This window comes from Pteropus medius, unplaced genomic scaffold (genome assembly GCF_902729225.1).
Source record: "Pteropus medius unplaced genomic scaffold, Ma_sr-lr_union100, whole genome shotgun sequence".
NCBI classification, from domain to species: domain Eukaryota; kingdom Metazoa; phylum Chordata; class Mammalia; order Chiroptera; family Pteropodidae; genus Pteropus; species Pteropus medius.
In genome coordinates, this window is record NW_024349801.1 from 20070687 (window position 1) to 20091621 (window position 20935).

General features: G+C 37.0%; 1 protein-coding gene across 10 annotated transcripts in view; it reads left to right on the plus strand.

Annotated features, from left to right (window-relative positions):
* Positions 1–19843, plus strand: part of MYO5A (myosin VA) — a 157087-nt gene extending 137244 nt beyond the window's left edge. For 4 of the 10 annotated variants that reach the window (XM_039889012.1, XM_039889015.1, XM_039889013.1 and 1 more), the window contains 10 exons: positions 848–922; positions 1577–1670; positions 6886–7032; positions 9104–9258; positions 11139–11228; positions 12757–12907; positions 14753–15035; positions 16562–16736; positions 17776–17856; positions 18136–19843. In XM_039889012.1, the coding sequence (XP_039744946.1) occupies positions 848–922; positions 1577–1670; positions 6886–7032; positions 9104–9258; positions 11139–11228; positions 12757–12907; positions 14753–15035; positions 16562–16736; positions 17776–17856; positions 18136–18288 (1404 nt within the window). In that variant the 3' untranslated portion in view covers positions 18289–19843. Of the gene's footprint in view, positions 1–847; positions 923–1576; positions 1671–6885; positions 7069–8622; positions 8661–9103; positions 9259–11138; positions 11229–12756; positions 12908–14752; positions 15036–16561; positions 16737–17775; positions 17857–18135 lie in introns of those variants that run through there. The other 6 variants (XM_039889014.1, XM_039889018.1, XM_039889016.1 and 3 more) reach the window with 3 other exon arrangements.
* The last annotated feature ends 1092 nt before the right edge of the window (positions 19844–20935 follow it).

Consider the following 20935-nt stretch of genomic DNA (forward strand, 5'->3'; position numbering starts at 1 on the left):
CCTTACAACTTTGTCTACGGTTTTAATTTTATTGGTAATTTTACATAGCTAATAAAAAATAAACTAAGTCCCCCAGTTCTAAGCTGGTAGAATCTAGTTAATGAGTTTGTCTGAGTTTTAGGAAAACCTTTTGTAGGTCAGCTGTTTTTCTGGCCTCACTGCTAATTCAGGAGAATGGATTCAAACTTAAGTACAGGGAATCATACACTTTTCCAAAATCATTATAATTTCTCAATCTTAATTGTGCATTTCTTTAGCAAAAACTTGAGCAGAATACTAAAGCAGCTGCGGACCTAGGCTTAGTTCTGGAAACTACCATGCCTAACCCACCCACCCACTTACCTACCCTACACAAGCACAGAGATGGTTTTTCTTCCTCATCTTGTGAACATACTTCACAGGCCTCCCCCTGTGTTGCCTTTCCACCTTCAAGCAAGAGTGCCAAAATTACCACTATTCTCAGTTTAATTTTATTTGCCTTTCTCACTCTTGCTGCTGCTGCTGGCAGAAAAAAAAAAATACAGCAATGTGAGCAGGTCTGAAGAGTGAAATAACAGCTTTATGTGGGGAATGTGGACCACCTCTCTATTTACTTGCTAAATGATGGTGTCCTGGCCATAGCCTGTTTGCTCTGAGCATGTGAAAATAGATGTGTGTGTATATATATAGATAACTAGAATCTATAAAAAGATCACAGGTAAATGGCAGATGACAAGTCAGAGCCTTTTGAGTATATACAGGTTCATTATTTGTATCTTAAAATATTTTAAAATTGATTTTGCTGAGAAGTAGCATTCCCCTCAAAGACACAGAGAAAAACAAATATCCATTGTGCCTATTTTTTCAGTATTTTGAGGAATTTTATGCAGATGACCCTAAGAAGTATCAATCATATCGGATTTCACTTTACAAACGGATGATTGTATGTAAACTCAAGAGTGCCTTTCTGTTGTCTTCCTCGCTACTTCTAGCCATCTCTAACTGAAGAGCACACTGCTCTGCCCCTCCCCAGGAAGTCTCTTCAAAAACTTTCATGAAACCCGTTTCTCTCCACAGCTATCTTTTAGCCAGTGGTGTCACCTCTATCAGTGTCCTGCGTCCATTGTCATGTTTGATTTGTTATTAACAGTAGGCTTGCAGTGTGATGGAAGTAAAAAGTCAAAACCCCGTACCTAAGTTCAACCATCCTTAAAACTTCCCACAAAACTCTTTGTGCAGTCATCAAAATTTATTTTGCTTATTCCCTCTTTACAAGAAAAGATTCTACTGGAATAGCCGTACATTTTACAAGCATTTAATTGTTTTACCCACATGGAGTCTACTGGAAAAGACTCCCCAGTGAGCCTGCTCTCCATCACGCTGTAAAGGATTTTACTGCATTGTATATTTTAACATTTGGCTTTTATTGTAGCTGCATTTCCCACGCCTGCCAGTTTTAGCCAGGTTGTGGCTCCGCCTCCAAGCTTTTGTGTAAAACTAACAGTGCTGTTTCTGTGGTTTTGTGTCTGTTTTCCTTCTGTGCATTTTAGAAGGCCTGTTTTGATCTTTCTGTTATATTTCACATTTTAATCTTTAGGATTTGATGGAACAACTTGAAAAACAAGATAAGACTGTCCGGAAACTGAAAAAACAACTGAAAGTCTTTGCCAAAAAAATTGGTGAACTAGAAGGTATTTAAACATGTTTTATGATAGTTGCTGTTCTTGGTTTTTTATTGCTACACTAGTGGCCTAATAGATTTGCATTTGAATATCAGAAACAATAACAAAAATGACTTTCAGCAAACCTAGTGCCTGATGGAACTCTCCATCGCTAGGTGGGCGAAAATGTTCTTTTCATTGCAGTAATAATTTACAAAGTGCGAGAATTCATTCAGTAAACGTCAATGAGTATCTTCTGTATGTCAGCCACTGTGCTAAGCCATATAGCAGAGAGGTTGAGCATGGATTCTGGAGCCAAGCTTCTTGGGTTCAAATCTTGGCCTTCTACTATTAATTATCTAATACTGGGCAAGTTACTGAACCTCTCTGCCAGTTTTCCCACCTGTTTAAGGGGAACAGTAATGGCGTACCTGATGCCGATTGTAAAGATTAAATGAGTTAATATGTGTAATGCATTTAGTATCATTCCTAACACATAATAAATGCTATGTACAACTTAGTATGATTAACTCTTAGTATTAGGGATACCGAGATGAGAAAGACAAAGTCTTTATCCTCAAAGAACTTACCATCTAATGGAGATAAAAAGAGAAGTAAATAAGAAAAAATGAATTATGATTATAAAGAAATCAGATTTTTTAAAAAACATCTCATGATTTATATGTGATGGTGATGGTAAAACACCTTAGAAATAATCAAATATCAATTGTTGTTATATACAAATGAATCTTGTCCTGTGGGTTAGTGTGTTTGTTCCTTCAGTAAGTATTTATCTAGGTGCCAGGGATACAGCAATGAGCAGGGCTAAAGCTAAATTCTAAGCATATTCCAGTAATACTCTATTGTTCAAGAGATTTAGAGACCTTTTTTGGAATTGGCTTCAAATCTATGCAAACTATTATAATTTTGAACAAAAATTATTCTGAGCAGTCTGATTACCCAGCCACTCTCTCAATGTCACCTTCATAATTTTTGCCCGGCTCAAAGGGTAAAGGCTCCTCATCATTGGCAATGTCCACAAGAGTCTACCGTGACTCACTCTGTGTGGTTTTCATTCTGTAACATGCCAGGCTTGTTGTAACTGTTCCTTCTATTTGGTTTCTTGCTTGTCTTGGTAAAGTCCTACTCATCCTTTGAGATCAGAGTCATATGTCACATCCTCAAGAGCATCCTTTCCCAATCACACAGACAGACCTTTGGCTCCACCCTCTATATTACCATAATTTGACTCACATCTGTTATGGTTTTCACTGTCATATTTTTAGGAATTTTTCTGTTTGAATTATTGGCTCCCTGTATGGACTATGAGCTTCCTGAGCATGGGTACCACCTCTTATTTCCCCTTGTTTTCATAGTACCTACCATAGTGTCTGACTGACCTTAATCATTCCATACATGTTTGTTGAGTGAATAAGTTTCAGAAATATTTAGAATAGCAGCATAGATGTTTACGTTGAAGAGGACAACATTCCCTTAGATATACAAATGCTGAAATATTTATATAGAAATCAGATTACTTTGCTGTCATATTTTATATATAATCCTTTAGAATTTCATGATTCATATGTTAAAGTTTTGAACTTCCAAATCACACACACGAGCTTTAATGTCTATTGGCAGAACTTTAAAAAACTTTATCCAGAGAACTTTTTTGTACTTAGCTTTGCACTAATTATATCCTGAGATGATGATTAGATAGCAGGGTATTTGCTTGAAAGAAACTGATTTCAATGGTATTAATTTGTGAGATTATTTTTTTAAATCCCTAATGATTCCACTTGTTATTTTACGTTTTTATTCAGCTTTCTTTGATGTGTATATTTTTAATTGAAGAGATAGGTTAGAATATTTCAAGATGCTAGCAATTTTAAGCTGTTTTCAATCAGAAACCAACCTCATCTGTTAAACTATCCTGCCAGCTATATTCTTAAACCTCTAAGTAGCATTTGAAAGTCAATTCATAGATTAAACAAAAAAGACATACTATTTTTAAGAAAAGTTGAGTTAAATGATATGTGTCTAAAGAATAAAATGAAATCCATTTATTATGGTCTGGGCATTTGCTGAGTACAGTATCCCTGCCCCTCTTTGAATTTGGAGAATAAAGGTGACAGGCTCTTCCAACACTTTTCTCTTCCTGCCACCTTAATCCCGCATTGTACAGAAAATACTAGCAACCGTGTACAACAAAACATCTTCTTATACCTAAAAGTTTTTTTTTATATTTTAAATATATTATAATAAATTTAAATTCTTCTGTATTAAAATAGCAAGACTCTTGCCTCCTACTATGGGCTACACTTAATTAAGGAGACGTTTTTAGAAGCCAATGAAAACTTTAAAAAGCCAACATATGTAATTTTTAGCAGAAATTATATAGCTAAATGGAGAGTGTTTTAAAATTTGATCTGCCTTGTGCTGTATTTTAACCTAGGAGTGGGTGTTCTATCTCAATTTTCATGAAGCCACGGAATTTAGACCTAAAAAAATTCTAGAAATCAGTTAACTATTTAACAGGAGAAAAAAACTGAGGCCCAGAAACTATGACTTCCAAGGTCTCAGCCAATTAGTAACCAAAGAAGGACTAGAACTCAGGCCTTCTGAGGACCACTGAATTCTTTCCTTTGTGTCATATTTTCCAGTCGACTCTCTACTTATAGGAGAGTCTACTAGACTATCTCAATTAAACCTCAGATCAAGATCTTCCTAATACCAAAATGAAGAAAAATAAATTTTAAAATTTCTAGTTTCCTTTCCCTTTCCAGGATGAAAAGGTTCAGAAATATTTTTCCCTCATATAAAGAATCTAGAAGGTAGAAATAGGGATTGCTTCAGATCTTTCTAGAAGGATTAGATGGAGCATTGGGCTAACTGGCCTCCAAGATCTCTTGCTGTCTTTGAAAACTGGGCTGTTATCCTGGCTTCTGTCTTTCAGGCTTTATATTTTCCTAATGCTATATAATGATTGACATTTTATTTTAATTAATTGGCAATTTGCTAAATAAATCAAGGTTATGTTGAGCTGACATATATATTTTATCCGAGTTTTTATAAAGACTCAAATCTCTGGAGAGAATTCAAAGGCAGAAAGAAAGTTTTTAATTAAAGTATGGCAAATTTTATCCCTGACATTTTTATACAGAACCAAAAATATCTTGGCTACAGATTTTGCAAAAAGGAAAGTGAAACTTTCTTTTAAAACTTGAAATCTCTTAGTAAAAATATTCACCATATTTCATAAATTCTGAAGTGTATAATTTTAAACATTTTAACATCTCTAGAATTAGTATATGTCTTACAACTGTTCCTGGGTTATAGTTTAATTGGCAGTGTTCTTCCTTCCTTAGTGTTATATAAAATAATGATATCTCACCTTAGATATGATGAAATCAGGTTTAAAGCATTCTCTTCATATTATATAGAGTCTAAATATGTACATTTATCAATAAAATCAATATGTGGAATTATTTGTTTCCAGTTTCCCCTCTTAGAATTGTTTCTGTGGTTAAAAGGGAGTAGTAACTTTGATGATAGGGATTTTCTTATTTTGCATTTTACATGCAGCGTGTCATGTACATAAGCTGTGAAGACCACTATGTGCTGATTTCAAGATCCTGGTGGTATTATGTTTAAACCGACTCCAGAAATAATTTATGTAAAAGTCAATAGTTTGAATCTCTTGTATAGAGGTATACATTTTACAGTTAGTCCTGTGGCTTCCAGACTGCATCATGTATGTGAAACACTAGATGCCACAGCTTCGATTTATCCATTCACAATATGATCACTCTTTAGATAGCATACTGTTGAAGGGTAGTGGTGATTTCCAGCACTGATAGTCCTGGTATGTGATGTTGCAGCATGAGGTAGTGTCACCTGGCTCTCTGCCACATGAGCAAGAGCACGGGCAGGTATTGGTGTTCTCTGTGATAACCTCTTCCTATGGAACTGGCTTCCCAGAACTAATGCAGGAATTACCCCAGAGTGACAAGAGAAGAAGTACTACTGACACCTTGTGGAGTCAGCAACATTGAACTTTCTAATGCATCTGATCTGCTTTTTGTTTGACAGCAGTCTCTGAACTCAAACTTAGTCAACATCTAAATAGATTTCTTAACTGCCCCCGCTTCCTGTAGATAAAAGAATTTTTTAAAAACTTGATTTCTAGCATATGTCTCCACAAACACCACCGTAACTCTAACTCGAGTGTTCTCTTACCTTCTCTTAGATTTCCCATTCAATTCTCAATTTTTAGATGAAATTGGAAAAATTTTAAATCTTTAGCATAATTCACCAGCAGCTGCTGTTGACAGTAGTGACCATTTTTAACATCTGAAAGCGTTGTTAACCAATGGTTTGTACTTTAATGGTTGCAACCTCATAGTAGAACTTTTAGTACTTGAGCAAAAACAAACAAAAACACTGAATAATATTTAGGAAACCACATTAAATACAGGTTGTTTTATCTGCTCATGGTTTCTTTGGGAATAAGGGGTGGCTGGAAAAAGTTAGATTTTTGCCTTAGGAAGCCTCTGTGAAAAATAATACATTTCACATCAACTAGTGTGAAGAAACACTTTCCTACCAGCTATCTAGCTGTGGTTTGGACTGATTGCAATGGTATATTTAAAGTAAATGTTCTTTTCCTTGTTATTTATTTTGTTTATTTGACATTTGTTTTCTCTACACACATATAATACATACTGTAAATGTAAATTCTATGACAGCAGGGTCCCATTAGAATGTTTTTCTTTATGACTAGATTCTTTGAGCTAAAGCCGGGGAGGAAGGGTCTTCTACACTCTTGCTGCCTCTTTGTAGAATACTGTTTTTCCCTTCTGTGATTTAAAGTCTAAATATTGTTAACCATTTATGATTGGTAACAATTTGTTAACCAAAAAGTTAAACCACTTAACTTTGGAAATATTTAATCTTATTACAGATTATTATTTTAAAAATGCTTTTGAATCAAATAGGGTTCTCTGATGTTGATAGTAACCAAGCACTTATAGCTGTCAGAGTAACTTTACAATATAATTTTGCCATCTATCCAGTGTTAACAGAAAACAATATTTAAAGAAGACACAAATATGGCACAGCAGTGAAGTGGCAAATATGGCATGTTTCTGTTGTTATAGAGTTTATTTAAAGTTATAGGAACATAGAACCTTCTCGTCTTTTCTACCTGGAAAACATGTTCTTCTCCTTTTTGTTTCTCCCAAAGTGGGCCAGATGGAAAACATATCCCCAGGACAGATCATTGATGAACCCATTCGTCCAGTCAACATTCCCAGGAAAGAAAAGGATTTCCAAGGAATGCTGGAATACAAGAAGGAGGATGAGCAGAAACTTGTTAAGAACCTGATTCTTGGCAAGTGTTTTCCACATGGGATAAAAGGTCTTTCTGGTACATGTGTCAGTGGTAGGAAAGACTAGTCACTCATTTTTGAAGTATTCAGTACTAGTTTCTTTAGTCATCATTGCATGCTGTGCATTATAGTGCTACAGAAGCATCCTGACCACATCATCCGTTACCAGTCTTAACTTGCCCAGGACCCACCTATAAGGATCCCTTGAGGCCAGGCCTTCTCAGCTCTATCTGCACATTAGAATAACCTCAGAGGCTTTTGAAAAGTATTGGTGTGTAATTGGTCCCCAATGCAGACCAATTACATCAAAATCTCTAGAGAGAAGAGCCCGGCCATGTTTATAATTTGTTTACATCTTTCAGGGGATTCTGAATTGTAGCCACAGTTGACCACCACTGCTCTGGGCCATTTAAGTTCCTGAATTTCTATTTTCCTAACTTCCCTAGAAAGCATTTAACTAAATATGTCAAGAACAACAGTTAAGTAATAGGGAAAAAGCAAAAAAAATTAAGGAAATGATTCTAGTAATGGCAGGAGAGGACCAGACAAATGAAATGGGCATGGAAGAAGCATTTCAGAGCAGCTTAAGGCCTTTAAGATTGAGTATGAGTCCACTGGCTCTGCAAGAAGACTTTTTAGGGGAGGGTTGGAAATGTTAGGGAATGTACACAGCCTGAAAGTTGTGAACTTAGAAAGCTGAAAACCCCTCCTTTCAGCCTTTGCATAGCATTCCTCCCCCAGGTGCCAGGGTGACAGCAATGTGATTGGCAGTTATACCTGATTTAATGTTCCTAGGGTTCTTGGCATTAAACTATATATAGGTACAAAGGCAGTTAAGTTTCAACGTGATCTTTATTTAGCAAAAATGTTAAGGTACCACTGGTTTTTAAGCAAATTTTAAGCAAAGGTTCATCGGTTCGATGAGGATTTAGTGCTCTTCCCCCATGTACCAAGCATTTTCTAGGTACTGGGTGACGAAGTCAAGTCTCTTTTCCCATAGAACTTACATTCCAATGGGAGGGGAAACATATATATATATATATATATATATATATATGTTTATATATATGTTTATGTATAAGGGTAAAAAGGATAAAGAGTAAAGGCAAGTGTACTAGTTCATATAAAGTAATTAGGAAAGGCCTTTTTGATGAGGTGATTTTGGACAGACACCAAGGAAGTAAGGAAGCAAGTCATGCTGATATCTGAGGAAAGAACATTCCAGGCAGAAAATAGTACATAGGCTCTGGGGTGGGAGCATGTCTGGCATGTTTAACTAATAGCAAGGAGACCCATTTTACTGGAGCACAGTGACCTGGGAAAGGGGAACAGGGTCAGAGCACACAGGCCGTGGTGTAAATGAATGAGGTAAGAAGCTACTTTGAAGATTTTCAGAACAAGAGTGACATGGTCTGACCTACATTTTCTTATAGAATTACTCTGGTTGTTATGTGCAAGTGTACTACTTGAGAGCAAGGGACGAATGAGGGAGACCAGTTTGGAAGTTGTCACTACAGTCTAGGAGAAGATGATGGGGACCTACAGTAGGGCAGCAAGTAGAAAAGTAGTTGGATTCTGGATATGTTTTGTAGGTAGAGCCAACAGAATTTGCTGATGGATTAAATGTATAGTGTGAGAAAAAGGAGTCAGAGATGATGACAAGATTTATAACCTGAGAAACTAGAAGACTGGAACTCATTTTCTGAGATGGGGACAATTCCTGGAAGAGCAGGTACCACTGGGAATCAAGAGTTTGATTTAGATGGGCTCAGTCTGACATGCCTGCGCAGAGATGTCAAGGAGGCAGTTAATATGCAAGACGGGAGTTCAAGGGAAAAGTCTTCTTATCTTTAAGGTAGAAATTTAGGAGTCGTCACTGTATACACAACTAAGATTCACATGTCCTGACCCTCAAGAACTCTTAATGAGCCATTAAAATATGCTTTTTTATATGACCTATTTACCCTGAATGATTCAACTCTTATGTGAGAACTGTGTTTTCATTATCTCTCAAAGCATTTCTCATGAGGATTTTCAATGTTATGTAAGATTCTTTTCCTTTTCTTTTTTCAGAACTGAAGCCACGTGGTGTAGCAGTCAATTTGATTCCAGGGTTACCGGCATATATACTATTTATGTGTGTCCGACATGCTGACTACCTGAATGATGATCAGAAAGTAAGGTCGTTGCTAACATCAACAATTAACAGCATCAAAAAAGTATTAAAGGTCAGTTCATGTTCAACAAAATTCTCATCATGAATATTATTTATGATGGAATCTGCACAGAGGTACTTTTCCTCCCTTGACCTTGAGCTAAGTTACCAATTATGAACATTTTCCAGTGTTAACTGCTACCTTCCATTGTAGAAAGCATTCTTTCTTGCAAATTATCTACATGCCTTCTTTTAAAACAGGGCTCAGTAATCAAAATTAATTTGATATAATTGCATTTAATTGTGGAGTAAATTGTTTCTTCATAGACAGGAATAGTCTTCTTTAAGGTCTTATTTAGAACTAAATTTAAAATATATAGTGAAGTGCAGATATATAGGGAATAAGATATTATAGTTAAATCAGTATTAAATAAGTTCAATAATACTTGGTTCATTCATATAAAAAGATGTTTGATAAAACATTAAAGATTTTCTTCCAACTTTTCTTCTCATTTTTCTGCAACTCACTCATAATTTTCCTTGTTACCTGAAATGCCTGATTCCATGTGATAAGCAAGACACAGATGCTAATCAGAGAGGAAAGACTTGGAAAAAGCAGCAAAATTATATAAAAGTGTAGGAAGTCCTACATAACTCAGTAATCACTGAGTCATGTTGCATAATCTTCCTGACTCTCTAGAAAAACAATGAATATTATTCTTAGTTTTAACGCAAGTGTTTCTGTAAGGAGCTAAGAATGTGCTCCAAGTACTTTGTTTTCTGATTATCTAATTTAAGGAGAACTTTTAAGAAGGAGATAAGTAGATAGTTAACATGCCCAGTGGACTCTCTCAAATCCAAGGTATTTTTCATGAACTATTTCTTTAAGTTGTGAAATATACGTAACAAATAATTTATGCTCTTTAACCATTTTTCAGGGCACAGTTCTGTGGCATTAAGTACATTCATATTGTTGTGCAGCCATCACCACCATCTTTCCCCAGAACTGTTTCATATTCCCCATGAAATTCTGTACCCATTAAACATACCCACCCCCCAGCCTCTAGTCATGAACTTAACATTTAAAAATTAATGACTATCTTCCGAATGTAACTCATCTAGTTTATGCTATATTGTGCTTAGATAGACTACAAGCTTTAATACTTAAGTCAGCTCTTACAAAGACCATGAAACTAAATCGTTAAGTTTTCTCCCTCTCATCTTAATGGCAAGAAGACATCTATCTAATTTAACTAATTATTGTACCAAATTGTTTAAAGATTATAAAGGATTGGGTACTAGAAAGTAAACACCCTTTTGATACCATTTAAAAGTGATATACATGAGTCTCACATCCCTGTTTTGAATTGAAGTGTATTTGTCTTGCATCCCTGTTTTGATTTAGCCATGGGTTTTTTGACATGTGCCCCTGATGAAGAGCCAGGGGCTCTTTAGCTTTCTCTGTCTATACTGCTCTGCACAGGACTTCGTCCATCCCAATTCCAATTCACTGCTCAGAAATTGTATCTTATCGTTGATAAGATGTTTAACCTAATCGGGGTTTCAGTACTTCACAGTTTTTGTGATTCCCTTTTTGTGTTTTTAGTCCTTTGATTCCCTTTAGTCACTCGAGAGAAGTGAGTTTTGGTAAGCTGTGGCTTGGTGAATTTTTTCCTGCTTAAAGGGGCTGTTAAGCGAACATCAACTGAACAACTGGGAATCCTTTTCTAATGGCAGAAAAATGAATGCCAAGCAAAGTAACAAACAACCAATAAACCCAGTGGTAGAAATTCTCTAGCAATGATATAAGACTTTACAACTGCAATGTGATTTATTTTTATAATTGTTTATACTGGTAACTGAAAAAATGGGCCTTCTGGTTTCTGTTCAGTTATTTTCAGGTTGTTATTTCTCTAAGGAAAAAGCAAATTTAGACTTAATTCTCTTTTTCAGAAAAGAGGCGATGATTTTGAAACTGTCTCCTTCTGGCTCTCTAACACATGCCGATTTTTGCACTGTTTGAAGCAGTACAGTGGAGAAGAGGTGAGAAAACCTTGATTACAAAATCAGCAGGTTATACTTTCTCTGATGTTTTTAAGGAAATTTTTTAAGGCATAAAATGTTTAACCGTTTGTTAAGTTAGAAACCTGAATTCAGAGGTAGCATGAGAGTTCATAGCTTTGAAGTTCATTATTTACAGAACAGTGACTTTGGGAAATAACAGTTTCTTCCCTCTGAGAGTGTACTATGAAAAAATGTAGTAGAAATAAAATAAGCATTGGTCAATGAATAGTTGCAACAATGAAACTTTTTGTCAATATGTAGAAGTGGGCTTTACAAGGACCAATATAGAAATAATGAGCTATTTTTTTAATTGATCAATTTCAGCTTACTATAATACATTGAAAGTGATAAGTTATGTCTCTTTAGATTTGTCCAGAAATGTTTTGCTTTTGCAAACAAAAAACTACAACATTTCTTACAACATTTCTATAAAGTGAGAATTATAACTCTCAATTATAATTGCAAAACAATTAAATGTTTTGCAAACAAAAAACTACAACATTTCTTACAACATTTCTATAAAGTGAGAATTATAACTCAGTTTTACAGATGAGGAAACTGAAGCTCAGTAAAGTTCATCAGTTTGCCCAACTCCTCTCAGCTAGAAGGAACAGAACTGGGATTCTGTGTCCACCCGCCCTTGAGTTGCTGGGAAAGTAGGCAGGGAAGTTGAGCAGTAGCATTTTCTGAGCACCCAGACAGAGGCCAGGGGCAGAGGACTGTCCTGGTAAATGACAGGAAATACAAATATGAGTAAGATATGGTCCCTAAGAAAGTGGGACTGACCAGAGCCCTCCAGAGGGGCCATTGACTGTCCTGTCATTCCCCACTTGTTCTCTAATACCATGTTGTTAAGTATGTTGTAGGGAGGCAGATGCTTGATTATGGGCAGAATCCATCAAGTAGGCTGTTGCTTTGGTCAGGCAATGTCTGACAAAAGTACCTTGATGTTGGCTTTCTATTTTAACAAATACCACCAAAGATGCCATTCTGAGCTCAGACTGAAAATCGTGTATGGATCCCATGAAAGGGAAATTTTTTATTTATCTACCAGTCTCTATAGAAATTGGTCTGTTTTTAAGAAGATTATGTATGCCTTTTGGGTGTACTATTTGTAAATAGGACTGTATTTAATGAATTGAAGTTTAAGAGGTTAGTACTTTAGATAATTTAGTGTTTGGCAGTAAACCTGTTTTATAAGTGAAAACATTCATTAATTTCTTTTAAATTAAGTTCCCTTGTCTTGGTTCATCGACATTGCTCTTAGAAAGGCTTAAATGCTAGATTGCCAAGTTTAGATATTCTTCAAAAGCCAGTAAGAAGTAGAATAGAATTTTTAAGATGAAAACAAACACATACAGCATTGAGAATGATTATCCTGGGATGGATGGAAACTTTTCAGAGAGAGAAAAAAAGTAGGAGGATGCTAACCAAATGAGACAGTTAAACAGATAGGAGACATTTCACTTCATGTGTATCATTCATTACCTCTGCACTGTGGCTGCAGGGCTTCATGAAACACAACACATCTCGCCAGAATGAACACTGCCTCACCAATTTTGACCTGGCTGAGTACCGGCAGGTGCTGAGCGACTTGGCCATTCAGATCTACCAGCAACTCGTGCGAGTGTTAGAGAACATCCTTCAGCCAATGATCGGTAAGGCCAGGGGAATGCTGACATCAAGGTCTGTCTACTACATGTGCCCACCAGTAGTAGATGACCACCAGTGGCACATGTTTCAGGGCATATATTCATACAGAGAACATAAAGTAGTAAGACTCAGCCCTAAAATTAGCTGAGGAATCTCAGAACATGGGATGTTAGCCATGACTAACTAGGATACATCAGAATCACTGCTTCCACATGATCAAAACAGCAGTATCTAGTTTCCCTCCCCAATGTGGAATACTTCTCTCTTAAGACTGGTTATGCTTCATACCCAGCAATAGATCTCATTCCTTGTCCGGTTTTCAAAAACACTTTAAACTTTGGCCTAGGACATTACTACACTGCTCCATCTAAAAATAAGGAGGCTAGCGAGGGTTTGCAGTTTGCTTATTAGGCTGCAGTAAAAGAGTTAGGAGAGTACCATGGCAACAAAATTAGGTCCCAGACACCCTATGCTAAGTTTTGCATCTCATGGCCCCTCTAGAATCGTTAAAGGTAATTTGGTTTAAAGCAGCAGTTTCTTATTGGATGAGCCACTTGGCGGGGAGGGGTGTATGGGTGTTTCTACTTACATATATTCAGCTAAATATGTGTTTCATGTACCTATCTTTATATGTATGCAATCATTCTGGATATTTATGTGTTACTACCTATATTCCTTTGGAATATGTAGCATGTGTGAAATAGGAATTAGGATGCATGTACAAATTACAGGCTGCTAATTTTGAGTGTATTGAATTAAAACAATTTTTAAGTTATCAAACTCTGTTATCTTCAGGCACATTATCAGCAGCCTCTGAAGGCTACCCTTTCTTGACCAACTCATGTGTTTTCCACATCCCACAACTTCATTTCTCTTCTCTGGGCTCACAGTAGTCCATTTCCTATCATAAGCCCACAATTAAACAACTAGAAACACAAAAAGCTGAGGAAACCATGTGAGACAGCAGCGATTTCTTCAGTTGTCCCCTAAAATGTCATAAATTTAAAGCAACCTAGAATACAAGAGATGACAGATGCAAAGAAGGTCAGCTTTAGCCAACCTTTTTTCTACTTTTGTCTGTTTTTACTGGCTAAACAAGTTTACCTCCAACATATCCCGCTTTAACCCACTACCCCCCATCTCCCAGTGATTTAACAGCAACAAACGTTTGACTCAGTATGAGGTTCTCCGGAGTCTGTGTTTAATGCTAGAAGATATAAAAACGAATCAGGCTTGGCCCGTGCTCTCGAGGGACTCCCAGTCCAGGAGTGGGCATCCCAAAACTATCCTAGAGGAAACACAAGGGGGCAGCAGTGCTCCAGATGAGAAGACTGAGTCCTGGAAGGCAGAGGCTAACCCCAGGTCTCCCTGCCATTGTGGAAAGCTCAGGGCAAGGAAAAGCCCCGTTCTCCTGCCCTGCACAACTGTCCCCTCCCAAAACTTCTCCAAGACCACTGCCCAGTCTTCTGCCTTTCTTGCTACTTGATTTGTCTGTCTCTGGGGCTTGGATAGTGCAGAGAATGTTTATCTTCTCCCTAACTGCTGCATATCTCTCAGAAACCTTCCTAAGGAACCATACACTTGTGCTGTTACATGGCTGCTGCTTCATATTTTAGAAAATATACCATTAAGAGTTCTTAATTTCATGGTAAATTTTTGCACTTAAGAATTAATCCTTCATTACAGTTGAAAATCCAGAAGCCTTTTTTGTGATGTTCATTTTCCCTTTATTTTGATGCTTAGATCATTTTCCTCAATTGAATGTGTGAGTGTGTGTGTGCATGCATGTGCACATATGAAACAGGATTCCTTCCAGGGCTTCTCTTTTAATACTTAAACTACTCCTACAGTCTCCGGCATGCTGGAGCATGAAACCATTCAGGGCGTATCCGGGGTGAAGCCCACAGGGCTAAGAAAGCGGACCTCCAGCATCGCCGATGAGGGCACCTACACACTGGACTCCATCCTCCGGCAGCTCAACTCCTTCCACTCAGTCATGTGTCAGCATGGCATGGACCCCGAGCTGATCAAGCAGGTGGTCAAGCAGATGTTCTACATTGTGGGGGCCATCACCCTGAACAACCTCCTCCTGCGGAAGGACATGTGCTCCTGGAGTAAAGGCATGCAGATCAGGTGAGCAAATGCCAGCACCTGTCATAGCTCCTTCTCCTGCCCAACTGCTTGCTAGGCCCGGCTAAGGTGTAGAGAGCTGGTCACTTACTTGTTTGAGGTCAGTGCACCTGATGTCTGCAGCCACCAGCCAAGCAGCAAGGGAAGACAGCATTGAGCCACCTCTTCTTGCCTGGCTGGAGTTCCCCACTTCCATTATTGCTCTTGGCTGCACTATTCACTACAACAGCTCTACTCACTGCTTGTTAGGGACCCTGCTCCACTGCGAAGCTAACTCCTTTCAGGGAGTAGAGAGATGATGAAAAATAAAGATGAGATTACAGCTTTCTCTCTTTTTGTGGGTATTATAATTGTACAATAACAAAAATGATAATGAAGATTTCTAATGTTTGATTGCTCTTAGAAGTTTATTTTAACAAAATACCTTTTCGTACCTATGGCAGCAAGAACATGTCTAATCTTTTACTAACACTTGAAATGTGTATACCCCTCTATATTTTAAGAAAAGTTGCACTCAATTTTATGCCCAGCTACTCCTCAGCATAACCTCTTCACCATAACAGAATTGATTTATTTAGCAAATAATTTATTTTAAAACAGGTAGAATATTCACCAAGAGAGGAAAAAAAGGATATCTTCTACAAAAGTCTTTAGTTACTCAGCCTCAGGAAACATTGGCATTCTTTTCAAATTTTCCATTCTGATCCACCTCCAATATAGTTAATGTTAAGAAGATAACGCCTTACACTCAAGCAGTAGAGTTTATTTCTCTATAAGCTTTGTTTATGCATGTGAAGCACCTGTCATAATATCATAATTCCTCCTATTTGCTTGATTGCTAAGTTCTGATTGTCTATTTACCTCATTTTAGTTTAAGAACCAGTTACTTGGTTGGCCACCTCTTGATACCTCAGCATCTATGTAGTTTCTTTCTCTCCATATTTGGGGTTTTTGTCTCTTCCAATGGCCCCCACTTGCCTTTCTCACCTTCCACTCCTAAGCTTCCTCAGGTCACTGTCTCCTCTCTTGCCCAGGCTCTTCCCTAAAGAGGACTGGAGCACAAAGTCTATGTGAGGGGATCTTATTTAATTAACTAGCATGAGTTTGACTTAAGACAGAGAGAAGACTTAAAGGATTATTAATTCTCACCTCTGAAGTTGTAAGAGAAACTAGAAAGTGTTTTCTGGCCAGCTGTTTAATAAGGACATAGCCATTTAAGGTGTTCTATTTTGTCTTTCAGCAAGTCTTATTTCATAACTTTTGCTGTAATGGCTATTTTTCTATCTTCCATTAAAGATAATTATATTTTCTAGTCTTTTATGTAATTATGCTTATAAACCTCATGTCTTTTTAGAATAATTTTTAAGCACAGCTGATAAAATTTAAGAAAAGTGAACAAAAATACTACCTGTCATTTAACTGAAATTCCTGACAATGCCACACACAAAAAAGTAAGACATTTATGACAACATTCAGTAACTTCGAGTTCTCTCTCTCTCTGTCTCCCCTTTCTTTTTTGGGGGGCATAGGTACAATGTCAGTCAACTGGAAGAATGGCTCCGTGACAAGAATCTGATGAACAGTGGGGCTAAAGAAACCCTGGAACCTCTCATTCAGGCTGCTCAGCTTTTACAAGTGAAAAAGAAAACAGATGATGATGCAGAAGCCATTTGTTCCATGTGCAATGCTTTAACTACTGCCCAGGTAAAGAAACTTTCCTTATTTTGAAGTAATTTAACATTCATCAGGGGTTAGACAGATAAAGAAGTCTTCTAGCTATTGCTCTGGTCTCTGAACTGACTTCATCTATGTCAGAAAAAATATATATCTACACAGTTCGTGCTCTCATGGGGTATATGTTCTATATGTTTCGTGGAGCTCGTATTCCAAGAAATAATTTTATAATTGAATGATTCTTTAGATGTCTCTATTTTAAGACAGATAATTCTGTTCCTTCAATTCAATAAATGATGAATTGAGTTTCTATCTGAAGGTGCCATACTTGTTGCTAGGAGAGAATACTTCAATAAATAAGGAACAATCCCTTCTTAAGGAACTTCAAGTTTAGTAGGGAAGACAGATGTGTCCACCTGATTCTACCATAAGAGATTCTAGTAAGTTCAATGGTAAGATGTCTAAAGGAAGTGATGAGGGCTGAGAACTGCGTTCCGAGAAGGTCCCATCAAGCTGGACATTGAATTTAAGGAGTGAGAAGAAGGGAAGGGAGGACACTGAGGACAACGGCAGCAGCATGAGGCAAGGCATAGGCATAAACATGCCCATTTTCCTTTGTCCAGTGATTTCTATGCTGACTCTTGGACTTTCTTAACGTTCATCACATATTTCAGGACAGAAATCTTATGCGGATTATGTATAGATTATGTACAGTAAGTACCCAGGTGGTTACTATAGACACTGTTGAAAATTATCACTTTGGGACACTGGGAGAATGGGAATAGGGACGCTTTTTACTTTTTCATGTTGTGTTCTTTTGTACAGTTTGAATGTTTTTCCAAATTTACATTGCTTCTTAAAATGTACAAAGATTAATACATTCTTATTGTAAAAATCAGGTAATAACAGTAAATGTGCCTTTATACCATCTCCCTCTCCCCTCTTGTCCCAGCTCAGCCCTGAGTAGAATAGAAAACTGTTCACACAGATCCTTTTAGTTCCCCCAGATCATAAGCACTGGGTGTGTATCTCATAATATGCTAAAAGCTTTGCTCATTTCACTTCTCAGATTGTCAAAGTGTTGAATTTGTATACGCCAGTTAATGAGTTTGAAGAAAGAGTCTCTGTGTCATTTATTCGTACTATACAGGTAAGATTTCCCAGACTTTCTTTTTCTTTGATTCACTAACATAGACTTTTGAATAGAAATTTTACAGTTTATTGAAGGATAGTATGTTCTTTATTATATTATTTTATCTTATTTTTTTGGTGCATTGTTATTTGGATAATAGCTTATTGGAAAACGAACTGATTTTAAAACAAATATAAACTTTATTAGTTGAGGACTTTTTGGTGGGATTTTTGGCAGAAGAAAAATCTTTATAGATCGAAAGAATTGATGCTGTTTTTTGTTTTTTAATCTTCTCAGATGCGTTTACGAGACAGGAAGGATTCTCCTCAGCTGCTCATGGATGCTAAACACATCTTTCCCGTCACCTTTCCTTTTAACCCATCCTCCCTTGCACTAGAAACCATCCAGATTCCAGCCAGCCTGGGCCTGGGATTCATATCCCGGGTCTGAAAATGATGTCAGGGCAAACAGTGACAATACATTTCTTGCCTGAAATAAGAACCCATTATTCCCAGTGAGCTACTGAAAGTGCATTTTTAAAGAGAAAGTAGTGGTTATCTTCCAAACAAGAGATTGTTAACTGACAATCTCCCTAGAATACTTTCATCACCTTGAAAAGAAAATTAAGCTCCTTTGTGCTATGTTAACTTTATAGCAACATTCACCCTTGGTCAGTTAGGTGGCTGGAGTTTATATGCAGGTAAATAACAGAAAGAAGGGAAAAAAATGTGTCTTCAGTTGCCAGTATTTATTTTAAATCCTTAGCACTGCATCTAAATGGTATAAAAAACATAAATTCCAGATGTGAGCTGTTGTTAAGAAGGCGCCAACAGAGAACCTCCTCTGTGCTAAGCAGAAAAAGAATCGCTATTGGGTACATATCAGTTTAGGAATCAGTTATGTTGATGTTGTCAAACTGGATCAAATAAATAAACTGGCAATATGTATAGCAGTTGGTCAAGTAATTTCCTTATATGTGTCATTATGGTGTAGAGATATTAAGAGAATGCTGGTTTGCTGTATAGCATAGAAGTCCATTTGTACTGTAGTTTCCTGAGCATTTTAAATTGCTGCTACACACCGTGTTCTTTAAAATGTAAGCGATACTCTTGTTAGGCACTACAACAGTGAGCTTCTCCTTTATCAACTCTGTTTACAATTCAATGAGATCACAGTTTTAACTGGATTATGTGCAAATATGTACAGATTCACCTGGGCAAGAAGCAGACACTGGGAAATCATGTAGTGATATGATAAAATGTTTGACATTTAGGGGTAGGATTAGACAGAATGGCTATTGTTGATGTCATTATTTATTCAGGATGTATTATTAATGTGCTCATTAATTTTCCCTGGGTACAGTGTTCTGTGAAGTGACTTATTTTTAGTCCCCAGATCTGATTCCTACAGTGCATATATTCAACCATGACAGATTTTTTTCTTCTTCTTAATTTATTAAAAATTAATCTCAGTCACTATCTAGAGAGCATTCTCAGAATATTCATGATTCAGGTCTTGAAACCTTGATTATCCTATAAATTATGCAAAAGAAGGTATATAATAAATAATTATGATTCCATTTTTTTTTTAGGCTTGCAACTTGTATAAATGTTCTCAGTACCACTAGATACTTTAAAGAGCATCGTAGTAGAAATACTTTGACTTAAATAAGAAATATAAGATTGCTGAATTTTACAGAGGATTTGGCTCAATATGACCCAGATTCTGTGCTTTCATTTTGAAATTCTAATTAAACATAGTCTCTTTTTTTTTCCCTAGAAATTTTATGCAATTTATCTTTCAGGTTGTGCAAAAACAAATTCTTAGCTTTCATTAGAAATTTTTGTTCTACATTACAATCATAGGTTTATATAATTTAACTCTTAGGTGGTTTATAAAAAATGACATTTCATAAAAATATGTGCAATATTATTAATGGAAGTCAAACAGTTTCTAATCAATGATGAAGATTGTTATTAAAAGATAAATACTGTCTGTTAACGTATTTGGGCCTCAAAGTCCTCGTTTATACAGTAAGAGGGTTGGACAACTGATTCTTAAGGTCCCTTCCATGTCTAACGTTCTCTCCTCTCAGCACTTGGATCCTAGAGAAATGAACTGCAATTACTCAGTAAGTTCACCCTCTGATGGAGAGACCAGCGTTTGGTGCCTGTTAATTCTGAGGGATTTACAAAATGTAATATCACAAGTTTGTGTTACTATAACCTTTAGAAAGCTATAGCTTTCTTAAATGTACATGATTTACATCCACACTTTTATAAAGTTAATTAGTTTAGGTAATTGTTATTGAATCACGTACTGCTGTATTCAATTTGGATACATTTATTTACAAAACCAACCCAAACACTGCTAATTCAATCAGATTCTCTCAGTTTTGCCTGGTTTGTCAGTGTGGTTTTCAATGAACAATGAACTCATAACCGTTTGGTTAATACTGAATGTGGCAGAGTCTAAGAGCATAGATGGGACTTGAGTGGGGGAGATGCTAAAAAATTGCCACATGGTGTAGCCTGTCAACCTTAGACCCGGAAATTCTCCCAGGCCCTCCCCAGCTTAGTTCTGTGTAACATGTCTCATGCATACCCTCAATCTTGTCATGTCTTCAAGGTCACACTATAGCTCCCACTGCCGTTGCAGCCCTTTATCCTACCTCCAGACAGCTCATATCCCGAAGCCTCTCTAGTCTGGGCCTTTCTCTCTCTCCTGTCTCCTGTCTTTCTTCTGGAAAGTGCTGCAGCCTCTGTTCCACACCTTGGCCAGAGTCTCTTCTGTTCAGGGGTGGCCACACAAAGATTCTTCTATTTGAGGACTCCAACTTTCTCCAAGGCCTACCAGAACCCCAGATGGAGACCTGAATTGATTTATCTTAGCAACTTAAAGATATTTAGTCATAACAAGAGGACCCCCAAGGCCTTGTAACGTCTCTGCGTACTATTTTCTTGAGGGTGCAGCAATATTCTGCTGACTACGGATATCCTTTGGCCACTTTGAGGACTGCTCACCCTTCTTTCTGTCCACCCAGACTTTCTTATGCAGCTTCAAACATCTCCAGCAGCCTTCCACTCTTCGCTCTTTT